Genomic DNA, 14,855 nt, shown 5'->3' on the forward strand with positions numbered 1-14,855 from the left:
AGTTGTATAAAAAAAAACACTACCCCTTCCTACATAACACCTCTGTCCCAAGGGATACCGTGAATATCATACTTTATTCAGACATATTTATAATGTTGATAAAATGTAAATTGAACGATTACCAGTTTTTTTTATAGGTAAAAATGGTATGGTAACCCCGCCTGCGCTAACGGGATACGCTGGCCGAGCACCAGTGAAGGGTGATCGATGAGAATGAAAACAGACCAGTTAGCCCATCATGATGAATTCATCAGGAATTAACCATGATAATTTCCAAGGGGAACCACGAGGATGTCGACCTGGTTGGGTATATTGCTAGCAGTGGAATTCTCAGTCTCCATTACTAACAATCCCTTTCCCCCCGAACGATTACCAGTTACCATCAGGTGGACCATCAGCTCGTTTACTATTTCACGTTGTATAAAAACCAAACCACTCTCAAATACAATTCTGTAAGTACATTTTGTTTGTCATGTATATACATCAGTATTTTGTTGAATTTTATCATCTAGAGTTGAGAAGAACTAGCAAGAAACAAGACTATGAATGGCTTATGTTCACTATGATAATGATTAGCTGAATTAATAATGATAGGGGGGGAAGGGATTGTTAGTGATGGAGACTGAGAATTCTATTGCTAGCAATATACCCAACCAGGTCGACCTGGAAACTATCATGGTTAATTCCTGATGAGTTCACCATGATGTGCTAACTGGCTTGTTTTCATTCTCTTCTGTCACCCTTCACTGGTGCTCCGCCAGCGTATGCCGTTAGCGCAGGCGGGGTTACCATAACATTTTCACCCATCAAAAAAAAATGATAAAAATATTGATAAAAAAACTGAGAACATTCATCTATACATATCTAGTGACAAAAAAAAAAAAATTACAAATTGTCCCGTCCCGAAATCAATCGGAACCTCATTTATGCGAAGTAACGTCCAACCACTGCACAACGCCCAGGGGAATTTATCGACGGGCGCGACCAGTATAAGTACAAACAAACATACAAACAACTTTTGTAAATAATTTTTATTTAATTGCACTTAAAGCATAAAATATACGTTCCTATGTACCGTAAAATAAATTGAAATAATATCTACCCTTAATATGGTGATAGAGTAAAAATATTTATACTCTATCTATAAGCTGACTGAGCACCAGTGAGAGATAGGTGGGAATGAAACGGCAGGTCAGTTAGCTCATCGTGATGAATACACCTTGAATTCATCAAGATGGTTTTCTAGGGGGAACCATGTGGAGCTCAAAATGACAGGGCATATTGCTATCAATGGGACTGGTAGTCTGCATTACTAACAATCCCTTCCCTCCGGTAATAGAAGGTTAACGATATCTTTCTTTTATGGGGATCTAATCTATCTTCTACCTTTTTTTATGGGTGAAAATGGCATGGTAACCCCGCCTGCGCTATCGGTATTCACTGGCGGGGCACCAGTGAGCGGTGATAGGTGAGGATGAAAAGGCAGGTCGGTTAGCCCATTGTGACGAATTCAATGACAAATTGCTCATGATAGTTTCCAGGCGTAACCGCGTGGAGGTCGCCCTGATAGAGAATATTGATAGCAATGGGGACTAACCTCCCCGTTACTAACAATCTCTTCCCCCCTTTGTCTACCTTTGGGACAATAACACTGCCAACTCAACCACTTCACACCGCAACAGCATTTATATTGTTTAAAATCAGTTCGCAAATGGCGGAGACAAAAATTATACTATCAAGGAAATGTCATTAATTGTAATATAACGTAATGACAAGCAAAATTATTTTGTTTCTGTACAAGATACACGTGTACATACGGTCGTGTCTACAAATCGTTGTAGTGACAAGGCGCTAAATTGTTTCAATTCAAACACGTAACAAAACACGCGCGGCCCGCGACCCGCGGCACCGTGCGGGCCCGTGCGTACGTACCGTGACACGCGCTGTTGACACGATATAATTCGTGCGGTTAATTATTCCCGCGTTAATATTGGCGATAATTAATCACGTGCTCTCTAAATGCTGGGTTTAGCACAATTTCGGTCACATTTTCTTTCAACATGATAACAATAAGCGCCACGTGATCACACCAATGATAGATAGATAGATAGAGTCTTTATTACCACCAATAATAGCTAAAAAACAACAATAACAAAGAGAAAAAAAAAAAAATATTTTGCTGGTTGCTGGAGCCGCCTCAGCTGTTGCTATATATGTACACCTCCAGCGAGATGTACCTATACAGCGCTGATTTTCAGACGGCCCTTTAACTCATTTAAATTTAGCATTCGTGCGGGTCGCCAATACCCTGATTCTCAAGCTAACGCATCATGTGTGGGGGAAAGGGATTGTTAGTAATGGAGACTGAGAATCCCATTGCTAGCAATATACCCAACCAGGTCGACCTCCTCGCGGTTCTTCTTGGAAACTATCATGGTTAATTCCTGATGAATTCATCATGATGGGCTAACTGATCTGTTTTCATTCTCATCTATCACCCTTCACTGGTGCTCCGCCAGCGTATCCCGTTAGCGCAGGCGGGTTACCATACCATTTTCATCCATCAAAAAAAAAACGCATCATGTGTTACATACATATAACATTTATTTATGGTATCACTTAAAGAATTATATATATCACACTTATGAGATAAAAGTCAGTCTTATCACTAAAGCAATCTTCTCCAGACAACCTTTGGATAGAGGTTTGGATAGAGAAAAGAAAATAATGGTAGCTATTTGGCTCAAGAAGTGTAATAAACAAAAGATATCTGAACACTACGCAGAACTCCCTGTTAGTTCTGTTCTGTTCTTTGTGAACTTGTATATTGTATATCCATCGAAGTAATGAAGATTCTGTTACACAAAACAATGGCGGAATGAATGTATGGTACTAGCGAGTCACCCGGCTCCATATGGGTAGATAAGTAGAAAGATAAATTATTAAATTATAAAAAAAACCAGCGGCCCGCCTTGGCTTTGCACGGGTGGGCATTTTACACTTTTTAACATAATATTTTTCGAATGGAATATACATTGAAAAATTCAAAAATTAATCTGCAGGTATTGAAACAATTTTGAATACAAAATAATTTATTTGTATACCATAAGGATTTAAACAGAAGTATGAATAACAATGGTGTAATTTTGGTCGGTATTTTTATCAACTTTTAAAATGTAAAAAGCGGTTATTGTGACATAATGATAATAGTTAGACATAAAGTGTCGCGAAGTTTTTTGTAGTTATTGATATTTTCTTCAATATTGTAGAACATACTTTTGTTCTATCACCAATAGTTTCCGCAGCGCACGCGGCGAAAGATATTTTATAGCATTTTTTTACACCTTGAGTTACATTACTAAAGTTTTAGTAAGGAACACTAAAGTTTTTTAGCAATAAATATAGCCTATATTACTCAGGGTGAATGTAGCTTTCTAATGGTGAAAGAATTTTTGAAATCGGCAAAGTAGTTTTTGAGTTTATTCATTACAAACATACATATAAAAATACAAATCTTTCCTCTTTATAATTCTAGTGTAGATATACAGCACATGTTCATCATCATCATCATCATCATTTAACTGTCCACTGCTGAACATAAGCCTCCCCCTTGGAAGGGTTTCGCCAGTAGTTGCAACGCTTGACAGGTGGATTGGCAGCCGCAGTTAGGCTTTTGAGATGTTTTAAGAGGGACGCTGCTGCCCATCCCTTAGTCTCCTTTTACAACACCCTCGTGAAAGGAAGGGGTAGCTTATTCTATGTACGCAATACAGCATTCTATAGGTGTTTTGTTTTTAAATCGGTTAGGTATTTTATTGAATTTATTCATTACAAACAATTAAGATTAAATAACTCTACGCTGATGAAAAATTTATATATATATATTAATAATCACAACTTTTTTCTGTACATATTTTATGTTATTGTATCATTCTTTAACGCGAAATGGAGGTAACATCCTGCGTGGTGTTGCTTGTAGTTTAAATTGGCATACTAATAAACATAAAACAAATAATAAATAGGTCAAAAGTCACGTGGTAGCCGTTTTATCAATAATCACAAAAGACGGTTCCCACAATGTCATAATAAGCACTTACGTTCGTGGCCCACTCTTTGGTGCGCTTGATCACGTCTCGACCGTTACCGTCCGTCTACAGATCCTACCATGATAGCTTAGCTACCATTGAGTGCATGCTCTACTAAAATTCTATTAGACAGAAAGGGGTACCGTTAATTCTGGTAACAGTTTGGATATTTCAGATAGAAACCATTTTACCAGAGGGTGACTTTGTACAAAAGTCGTTTGCTTGGGTACCTCTGTCCCATTATTGTTTCAACCGTAAAGCAGTTGTGTCCATGGCTGTGTTTTAGTTTGAAAGGTGGGATTTGGCGTGAATTTACAGAGCACAGAGGAATAACACCTGAGTCCTCAGGAATGGCAATGCATGGGGGGTATCATGGGCGAAACAGTATACTCTGTTATGTCCATGGTACTGCTCATGCCTATAGACGACGGTTACCACTTTCCATCAGGTGGGCCGTCAGATTGTTTGCCATTCTAAGTTGTATAAAAAAAAAGGATTGTTCCTGTAAAGCGGTATACTCACGGCACGATTGGAACTCGTCCTCTCCCTTGTCGCAGTCACGCTGGTAGTTGCACACCCATAACGCCGGTATGCACTTGCCCTCAGGACATTTGAACATGCCATTTGGACATATTGTGTCGCCTGCAACAATAATACACTACAATTAATAAAAAAAAACCTATCATTACTCTCATGTGGATGTATACTACATAAACAAATACAGTACAGTAGACAGGGGGGAAAGGGATTGTTAGCAATGGAGTTTGACAGCTCCATTGCTAGCAATATATTATGTCGACCTCAACGTGGTTCCCCCTGGAAACCATCGTGAACAATTCTTGTTAAATTCGTCACGATGGGCTAACTGATCTGCTTCATCCTCACCTACCAACCTTCACTGGTGCCCCGCCGGTGTATCTCGTTAGCGCGGGCGGGGTAACCACTCCATTATCACCCATTAAAAAAGTACAAATATACACATACACATGCACTTAGTAGGTTTTGATGGGTGAAAATGGATACCCCGCTTGCGCACGCTGGCGGAGCACCAGTGAAGGGTGATAGATGAGAATGAAAACACTAGTTAGCCCATCATGATGAATTCATCAAGAAATAATCATGATAGTTTCACCCATAAATAAGCAATTTGATTCTCAGTCTCCTATCCCTTTCCCCCCACATGTCTAGTAGGTATTGTAGTGGGAGCGAGAGAGATATACATCCTAGATGTTTGTATATTTGTTACCCAATAAAGGGATTCTTAGTAATGGGGTCTAACTGACCCATTGCTAGCAATACAGCAGATAGCAGTTCGACCTCCATGCAGTTCCCCCTGCAGACCATCGTAGTTAATTCTAGTGGAACTCGTCATGATGGGCTAACTGACTTGATTTCATTAACACCTATCATCCCTCACTGGTGCCCCGCCAGCATATACCGATAGCGCAGGCTACCATTCCATTATCACCCATAAAAAAAATACACGATCTAAAGATTGCACGTAGTTAAACGACACCCGGCGTACGAAGAGGTCACATGCCAACTTAACTCACGCTATATATTTATACATTTGGACAAATCAGCGGGAAGAAACTAGTAAAGATCAAAAACAGGACTAGAGGTCTTTATTATAGATACTCAGGAATGGCAACGCATGGGGGGTATCATGGGCGAAACAGTATACTTTGTTATGTGCATGGTACTGCTCACGTCTATAGGCGACGGTTACCACTTTCCATCAGGTGGGCCGTCAGCTTGTTTGCCATTCTAAGTTGTATAAAAAAAATCTAAGATTATTACATTATAAAATTATTATTCGAATGAAAAATAGAAATTAAATAAAAAAGTAGAAATTTGTGCAAATAAATATTATTTTTACTATTTTCAAAGTTCTAAATCACCATAATTATATCAACCGTCAACTATTGCACCAGAAACATAAAAATAACATAAATACAGATTGAAATATCCACATAAAGGTACAAAAGGCGGTCTCATCGCTAGGGCAATTTCTTACAGACAACCTTTGGTTGAAGGAGAACAGATAGAAATGGGTAGGGGGCGCAATAGTGAGATAGGTTAAGTTAGGCTTCCGCTAGTAGTTGTTATGCTTGACAGGTGAGTTCGCTAACGCAGTCAAGCTTTAGTGATGTTTTAACAGAGACACTTCTGCCTACCCCTCGACGTTTAAATTCCCTTAGTCGCCTCTTACAACACCCATAGGAAAGCAAAGTTCTAATTATCTCCCATAAATAGGAGATGAAAGTGATTTCATCTCCTATTTAGGGAATTAAATTTCATAGTGCCTTTTCAAGTGTTTACCTATTGTGCAAAAATGCATACTTTCAGACTCCATCTTGGCATATCCGTCGATAGTTTTGTGTCGAGACATCAACCAGTATTAGTGGGTATCGACTCGTGTAATCTGGACTTGTTTTTTGTAACGTTACGTTCAGCTAACGAAGCCACAAAAGCTTTTTGTTCCAAATAAAGGAAGCAATGAGAAACAGAGCAACGAAACTATGAATGCGATCGGAAACATCATTGGATATACAATGGCCGTACACAAAGGCTACACCTCTGCACCATTGTTGCACTCCGCCGCCGCTGTTCCGCACCGAATATATTACGGGCCAAAGCTTATAAACACACAAACTATGCCACTTTTACACACATACATTCAAATTACACTCTATACGCAGGGAGCACATTTTTTTCACAATTTTCATTACTACCAATAATTATAATTAGTTTAATTAACTTTATATAAAAATCAACATTCTATATGTAGCACTAAAAACTTTGCTGAGCTAATATTATAGTATCTATTGAGGGTTGAGCGCTGTTGTCTGAGATACAGGTTTTATAACCTAGTTCAGACACAGATGTTTAAACTTGTCCAAATGTACAAATGAATACGTACCTACTTCTACTGTAATTTCCAGTGCTGAGTTTGTTACAGTCATGTTTATGCAATAAAGTTATTATTATTAGTATTGTAATTGACGAAAACAATTCGTTAAAACTAGTATTTATTAATATGGACTCAAAGAACTTTATTTAGAAGAAAAAAATAAAAATAAAAAAAAAATCTAGAAGAAAACTAAAAACTAAATAATTTTAAGCTTGCATTTGAAAAGGAATCAACTTTATTATCAACGTTATTTTTATTGAAAAACTACGCTACTTTTGCTAGACTGCATTTGATGAGACCAATCAATTTCTAAATATATGTCCTTTCAAATAAAAAAAATAATTTTACAAGTCCGTTTAGAAAAAATAGAGTTTCGAGGTAACAAACACAAAAAAAAACAACCGAAATATCTCTCTCTTTTTTGAAGTTGGTTAAAAATAAATTAAGTAGATCGGAAATAAAGGATCAACTGTTTCTGCACCAATGCCAGCATATAGTACAAAATATGTACTTTCTGAGACCCTGTTAATAAATACTGACACTAGTTTTGGATTTGGATGGCTTTCGTTAATTAACTTATTGAGGTAGATTTGAGATCACACCGAAATATTTACTGTAAACACAAATATGAATTAATTTTCTAATACACTGAAGTTAAAACTATTATAATTTTAGTTTATTATTGTCCATTAAAAGAGTTATTTAGCGAAATTATCAAATTAAAATGTTAGTCTAAGAGGTAAGTTTTGAAAAATGGCGATATCGAATCGACTCGACGTAGAATCGACGCCAATGTACGAGGTTTGTCCGGAAAGTACGTATAAAAGTTTTTAAAAATTTTATTTTACAATTATTTAAATTACTCCCCCTGTGACATAATGAAACGTTTCTTCAAGTCCTCTGGTTGTAGGTTTCTCAGCTGCCCCGTCGTAGCTTTTTTTATCTTATTTATGTCCCCCAAATGCCGCCCCCGAAGTACCAATTTGGTTTTTGGGAACAAGAAGAAGTCACACGGGGCCAAATTTAATGGAATTTTTATCAAAAACTGAATTGTCGTGGTGAAGAATCCAAAATTTGACTGTCTGACCGTTAAACGACGGAACAAGTTCGAATTCTTTCCACGTTTTCGTCGGAATGTGAAGTGGAAGGACGTCCTGAACGTGGGTCATCTTGAACGCGTTCTCGGCCCTCTCTGAATCTTTTTAGCCACTTGTGGACGGTTGGTTCCTTCACAGCATCATCCCCATAAACTGTTCTGAGATCGGCAAAAATTTCACGGCCATTCTTGCCGAGTTTCGAGAGAAACTTGTGCTCTTCAACGGAAGCGGGCTCCATGCCGACGGGGTTTCGTTAAGAGGTAACTTCACAGATGGCGTGACAAGGCGCACCGCACGGCGGTCAGACCAGAACTGAAGCATTGTTAGGGACATAAGGAAGGGGTCCTGCGCTTACCAGGCCTCCCCACTCCTCTTTCTCGCATTCAGAACACTTTTATACGAACTTTCCGGACAGACCTCGTATATCAAGTATTTTTATCTATGAAACGTCTTCAATCGTGAACATTGTACACTAATAAACGTTACATTTAAAATATTGAATTTAAAATTTGAATTAAGAACGCGATGTCGAGTATTTCAAATAGATTTTCTTTACAGTTTTTTGTATGACAAATTTCATAGTGCTCGAGTTGATCTTTGAAAGCGCCAAGATGCACCTAACAAGTTCATTTTCACATATATAAATTATAGACTTTTCCTATAACATCATCCACGTAATCTTGATAAGAAGTAAGCTTCTCTATTCTAAATATTACCTACCTATAGGCCAAACTTACTAAAATTCGGTTGAGCCGTTAAGGAGCTAAGAGATAACTACTAAAAAAAATCTCTTTCTTATTTGAACATTAGTAAGGACCGGTAAGAAATGAAATCAGCGATAGAAATGTTCCTAGAATAATTACACCAGACGACTTCACAGTTCTTCCGGGGGGACTGGATTTCTGGAATATTCGTCAAACGACGATCAGAAAGATAAGCGACGTTAATTTGAATTAAGTGGAAAGTTTAAATTAATTTTAGTGAAGGCTTTTGAGGTTTGGACGAAGGCTGCATGGAGGGTCCATGGATTTGTAAATTAATTATTTGAATGGTCGAACGATTATTATTTGATGATATATTCCGTTTCAATGCAACTTTCTTTTTTTATACAACTTAGAATGGCAAACTGTTCCCTTTGAAAGACGCTTTAAAATTTCGTTGTGCTAAGATCATTAACTTAATTTACGAGTATTAATAATTCATTTTATTTGTTAATAATAAAAAATTGATTAGATGACTGTCATCATTGTGTTCTCTTTTATTTGATATTTATAGCACTACTACTGCCCACTCATTACTTCATATGCAACTGTGTTAGCTTGACTGGAAGAAATAAGTTCGCCTTTGCTAACACTGTTATTACTGTAGGTTTATATATATGTAAAATTTGCATCAAAAATATTAATATATTCGTCGAATAAGTGCTAATAGTGATCTTACAGGCATTATATAATGTGAGGTCTTGTTACCTACAGTGAAGCGTACCTTAATTTAAGCCAACATACGAGTAGACGCCTACTAGAAAATACAAATTAAATTTGTACATATGGTATATAGATTATTACATCTCCCTATTATTAATATAATATGTTATTAATAGTATAAAATTAAATACTAAATTATGCCTAAATTCTTGTTACTGAGGGTAGTTTAAAATTTAGAAATTAATATATTACCCACTTTAGGAATTAATATACAATTAAAGACAACAAGACATAATAAATAAACTCATTTTCGAATCTACAATACAAGTAAGGATATGAAAAGTAATGTGAATAAATTGGATTGTAAACTAAGTTAGTGCAGATATATCTCCGGCCTCTCTGGACGTAAATAAAACAATCTACTCTGTGTACTCTCATTGAATTCCGATAATCCTCGCATTTGAGGAGTGGAGGCAAAGGAAAATAAATCTTACTGTCGCGTGAAGACAGTCAAGTGCACTGCGAATTTACAGACCTAGGTTCGCGGCGGTCGTCAATCTGAGCTCGTTCTTTCATTCACATTCACTCGTTCATCGCTCTTGAATAAAAGATGGCGGGCAGTCCAGCCGGAGGGTAGCTAACGAGGCGGGAAAATGACGCTGTATTAAGGTAAATAGTACTCATCCACATAACAAATGTTCACTTAAATATCTTTTATTGAATTATTGCGCACAACGCACGAATTTCCTCGTAGGCGTACCCTTTGTTTATGATACCATGTGTCCTAATTGAGACGAACATTATAGACTTTATTACGTCCATGCAAGGACGTGGGAAGCATCAGTGATAAGGTAATATCATGTATCAAAACAACACAGTCTTATATGTATAATAAAAGAACTAATAATAATTGGTATATCATATTCGAACAGGTCACGGCTGGCGGAATGTTTTTCCGCTTTTTGAGCTCCATTAACGAAGGGGAAATGAGATTACAATGGGTAAGATTATCAAATTGTATTTTTAAGGAAGTCCCTTGTTGGGCGCCAATAGGCCGGCTCCGAGCGTATCCCGGATTACGGGCGCGATTGTTGTTTTTGAAATCGCAAAAGGCAGTTTCAACCAATTCCCATCATATTAGAAAGGTGGCAGTTCGCGTTTACGATGGACATCAAATTTTATTGGCTGTTTTCTGTTTAAGCTTGACACAGTGTTGTCCTGTTAAAAGGACAGTTCCCCTCCACATTCGGAAGCCTTTTTTATGTGCAATAACTTGGACGCTAACAGGAAAACGTATTAGTTATAGTTTTACTTCGTGACTGGAAGACATAACAGCGAGAAACGAATATCGCCACTGGCTGTCACGAGACATCGCCCCGTTGATTGCAAAGATTAAAGGTTAGCGAAGTTCAAGGAGAATAATTATTGACATATTTATCGATAGATTTGTCTCTTGTTTTGATTGGGCTGTTTTTCTCAGATGAAGCTTGTTCATATTGGCAGATCAATTGACTTATCTTACGTAGGTAATAGACCTACGTTAATATGGTACATACACGTTTAGATTTGATTAATCATAATTACTCTTATTTCAACCATTAATCGTACATTGGTGCACATGGAAAATCCATAGAGTATTAGAAGAAACAATCTTAAGAAAACAGAGGGTAAAGTTGAAATCACAAGCGTCACTTTAAGGGAGTTTACCGATGAAACTAATTATGAAAATACGAATTGAAAAATGCCAACGAAATTTGAATTTTCTATATTTTTATAAAATATGCTGGTTCTTGTTGTTATATATTATTATTTACTAATTATATTAATTGTAAGTGAAAATATCGTGTGTTGACTTGAAGTAATATATATTTTATTTATAATTCATTTGTTTATCAAGTTTCTTTTTTATAAAAAAAAAAAAACTATATCTATCAATGTATGTATGTAAAAAGGTTCATTTTGAACACTATATTAACTTGGCAGACGGATACGCCATGTCAGTATAGGATTTTTAGCTTTATTGAATATAACACAATGGCAAACGATGCATGCAATTAATTTGATGGGAAAGTTCAAACTTTTATGTCATGTATAGCTCATATTTTTGTGGAAACATATTCAGTTACTGATGAAACGATTTCACCTTAAGCTTTCATACACCGATTTCATCCACCCCATATAAGACAGTTGCGATTTTTGATGCATTTGTATGTGATTATATATAAACCGTTTGCTGTGGTAAGATATCTCGGTGCAGGCCATTAAGAGCACTTAATGCAGCCGGGCTCACATTACCCGCTGTACCCGGTTTATGTCCCATCTAGTTTGACCTATCTCAGTTGCTTTATGGCCTTAAAGTCATGTTGTAACGTGTAATAATTTCACTATTATTGCTATAGTGTAAAATTTTGCAATATCTCTCTAGCGTTATGGCTTATTGTAAAACGATTCGTAATTTGATGGTAAATACATACACTATTTAATATCAATAATTTAATTTTCTGACTTTACGTTAGTGAAGTTGTTGGGAACTAACTTTTACCCGCAGCTCGATTTCTAATTGGCACCTGGATTTGTTATTAATAAATTTTGGAAATTGAATAAAGAAGAATATAATTATAATTAAAGTTAAACGACGTATATAAACGTATATTTACTAAAGAAAAAAAACTTAATACACGAAACAAAAGGAAAACAAAAAAAAATTCGAAATAATACTTTATGACTTCTGTATTTATTTTGTCTTATAATTTCTGTATCTTTTTAATTCGTAAACACACATTTTATTTATTAAATAATACGTTAAAATATATTGTATGCGTATGTATATAACATACAGATATAAAACGAGTCAGCCAATTTGACAATTAACTAATAAAAAGTCGACCTATTTTTGAAACTTGATGCTCTATCTATATAATCTAAGATTTAAATGTACAATTATACTTTTTTCTTAATATCTTTTTTTATACAACTTAGAATGGCAAATAAGCTAACGGCCCACCTGATGGAAAGTGGTAACCGTCGCCTATAGACATGAGCAGTACCATGGACATAACAGAGTATACTGTTTCGCCCATGATACCCCCATGCGTTGCCATTCCTGAGGACTCAGGTGTTATTCCTCTGTACCCAGTAAATTCACGCCATATCCCACCCTTCAAACCGAAACACAGCCATGCAAACACAACTGCTTCACGGTTGAAACACGAATGGGACAGAGGTGCCCAAGCAATCGACTTTTGTATAAAGTCTCCCTCTGGTTGTTAATTCGATAACCTTATAATCCAAGTTCTTATAATCTAATATTTTACCACAACCGTCATTGTCACAAAATTTTTTAATAAAATTATCAATACATGAAGCACTGTCATCATTTACACGAATGGGACGGGAGATCAAGATATTTGTTGTGTTTTTGTCCTTTTTTAATTTATAATGAATGAATGAATGGTTTATTTTCTCTTCACAAAAGGTAGTATAAAGCGACAACTTGAGGTACAATTAGATATGTAAGACCAATTTTGTGAGAGCCCGGTGCTTGCGCTTGCAGTAGGTTTTGAATAACTTGTGTTACAAGTCACCATGATAAAAAAAAATTCCATTCCATCTCGTGCAGCCGAACACAGCCCTCCGTGGAAATTCTGGCAGCTCACCCAGGAGTTGGCAGCAACGTATTTACAAAGTGCACTTTGCAGATGAAATGGTGTAGGTAAAGCAATTTCCCGGGGGCGTTGTGGCTCGAACTGTGTACCGGCGCCGAATGTCGACACTTAGATAATAAGCAGAGAGATCTACATACTTGAGTGAATACAGTGGGTTGATTAACGAAATCCATCCCTTAAAACTAGTGTTAGTATTCATGTGGTGTCGAATAACATTTTTACGCTTTTTTTTTTTATTTTTATCAGAGGGAGATTTTGTAGAAAAGTCGTTTGCTTGAGTACCTCTGTCACATTTGTGTTTTAACCGTAAAACAGTTGTGTTTGCATGGCTATGTTTCAGTTTGAAGGGTGGGATATGGCGTGAATTTACTGGGTACAGAGGAATAACATCTGAGTCCTCAGGAATGGCAACGCATGGTCCAGGTATCATGGGCCAACAGATAAATATTCAAATAATTTTTAATCAAAAATCACTTGAAACGTAATAAATAAATAGCACTCCAGACATGAACATCTTACACGGCGGTTCACTACGTCAGAGCCGTCACGAATAAATAATAATAAATCGTTGGTAATCGAAAGTGGGCGCAGTAAAAGCGGAACGTATTGACACGATATGTTGTGATACAGACGAGCGAAGTGGTGCCAGGTGCCAGGTGCGTGTCGAGACCACGGCTGACACCTGTTGATTTGAACCCGTAAAAGATCGACTTGCGTTTCGAGGACGAGTTGCCTTAAAATACCCCAATAGTCATTGGCGTAACATAATTTTCCAGTGGGGAAAGGGTTTCTTTTTTCAACCGACGTCAAATTAGCAACAACTTTAATACTATTTCTAAAAGTCTTTCGAAAATATAGATCTATTTTCGAAAAACATAATATCAGTGAGAGACCAACTGAGTAGGCATTTTTTTTTAAGTCAGTTTGAATAGCTATTGTATGGACAAGAAGGCCATATTTTAATCGAATACTTGTAATTAATTTTTACTTTATATTTTATTCATCATTTTTTTGTTTTCGTTCTTGTTTGTTCATATTTTATTTTTTGTTAACTCGCTATTTTTGTTGCTTTGTGTACAGCGCCTTGTATCTATATTGTTGCTACTTGTGAAAACCTATTAGTGGCTTATTTTGTTATCCTAAAACTGTATCTTTTTGCTCTAGTGTAGCCCTGGTTTTCCTATGAATAAATAAATAAATAAATAGAAGTAGGTTCGCAATTGGATTGTATTTTTTTTTATTATTTCTTATCTCATAACTTCGTTACTTCTAAAACGGTTTGGAAAATTCTTTTTTTTTATCTTTAATTGTATCAACATCATGTAGGCTTGTTTATATATGTTCACTGCTCACGAACGTTAGAGCAGTGGGATTTGAAATGTTCTCTTATCAAACGGTAGCCACTGTCTAGATTCACTGGTCGTTTTTTTATCAACTGTAACATTGTTTCACTGTAATTTAGTTTTTTTTAATGCATGATTAATGGAATGGTAACCCCGCTTGCGCTAACGATATACGCTGGCGGGGCACCGGTGAGGGATGATAGGTGAATAATGAAAAAAGGCAGGTCAGTCAGCCCATCGTGATGAATACACCTGGAACTCGGCATGATGGTTTCCAGGGGGAACCGCGTGGAGGTCGACCTGACAGGGTATATTGCTAGCAATGGG

At 36.7% G+C, this 14,855-nt stretch overlaps 1 protein-coding gene across 1 annotated transcript in view; it reads right to left on the reverse strand.

The window, feature by feature from the left end:
- The window catches only part of LOC113521536 (low-density lipoprotein receptor-related protein 2), a 345,330-nt gene that overhangs the window by 39,137 nt on the left and 291,338 nt on the right, over nucleotides 1–14,855 (reverse strand). Inside the window, exon 2 of the mRNA XM_052903003.1 lies at nucleotides 4,608–4,727. Coding sequence (XP_052758963.1) covers nucleotides 4,608–4,727 — 120 coding nt within the window. The remainder of the gene's footprint in view (nucleotides 1–4,607; nucleotides 4,728–14,855) is intronic.

This window comes from Galleria mellonella, unplaced genomic scaffold (genome assembly GCF_026898425.1).
Source record: "Galleria mellonella isolate WM207_F2 unplaced genomic scaffold, CSIRO_AGI_GalMel_v1 utg99, whole genome shotgun sequence".
NCBI classification, from domain to species: domain Eukaryota; kingdom Metazoa; phylum Arthropoda; class Insecta; order Lepidoptera; family Pyralidae; genus Galleria; species Galleria mellonella.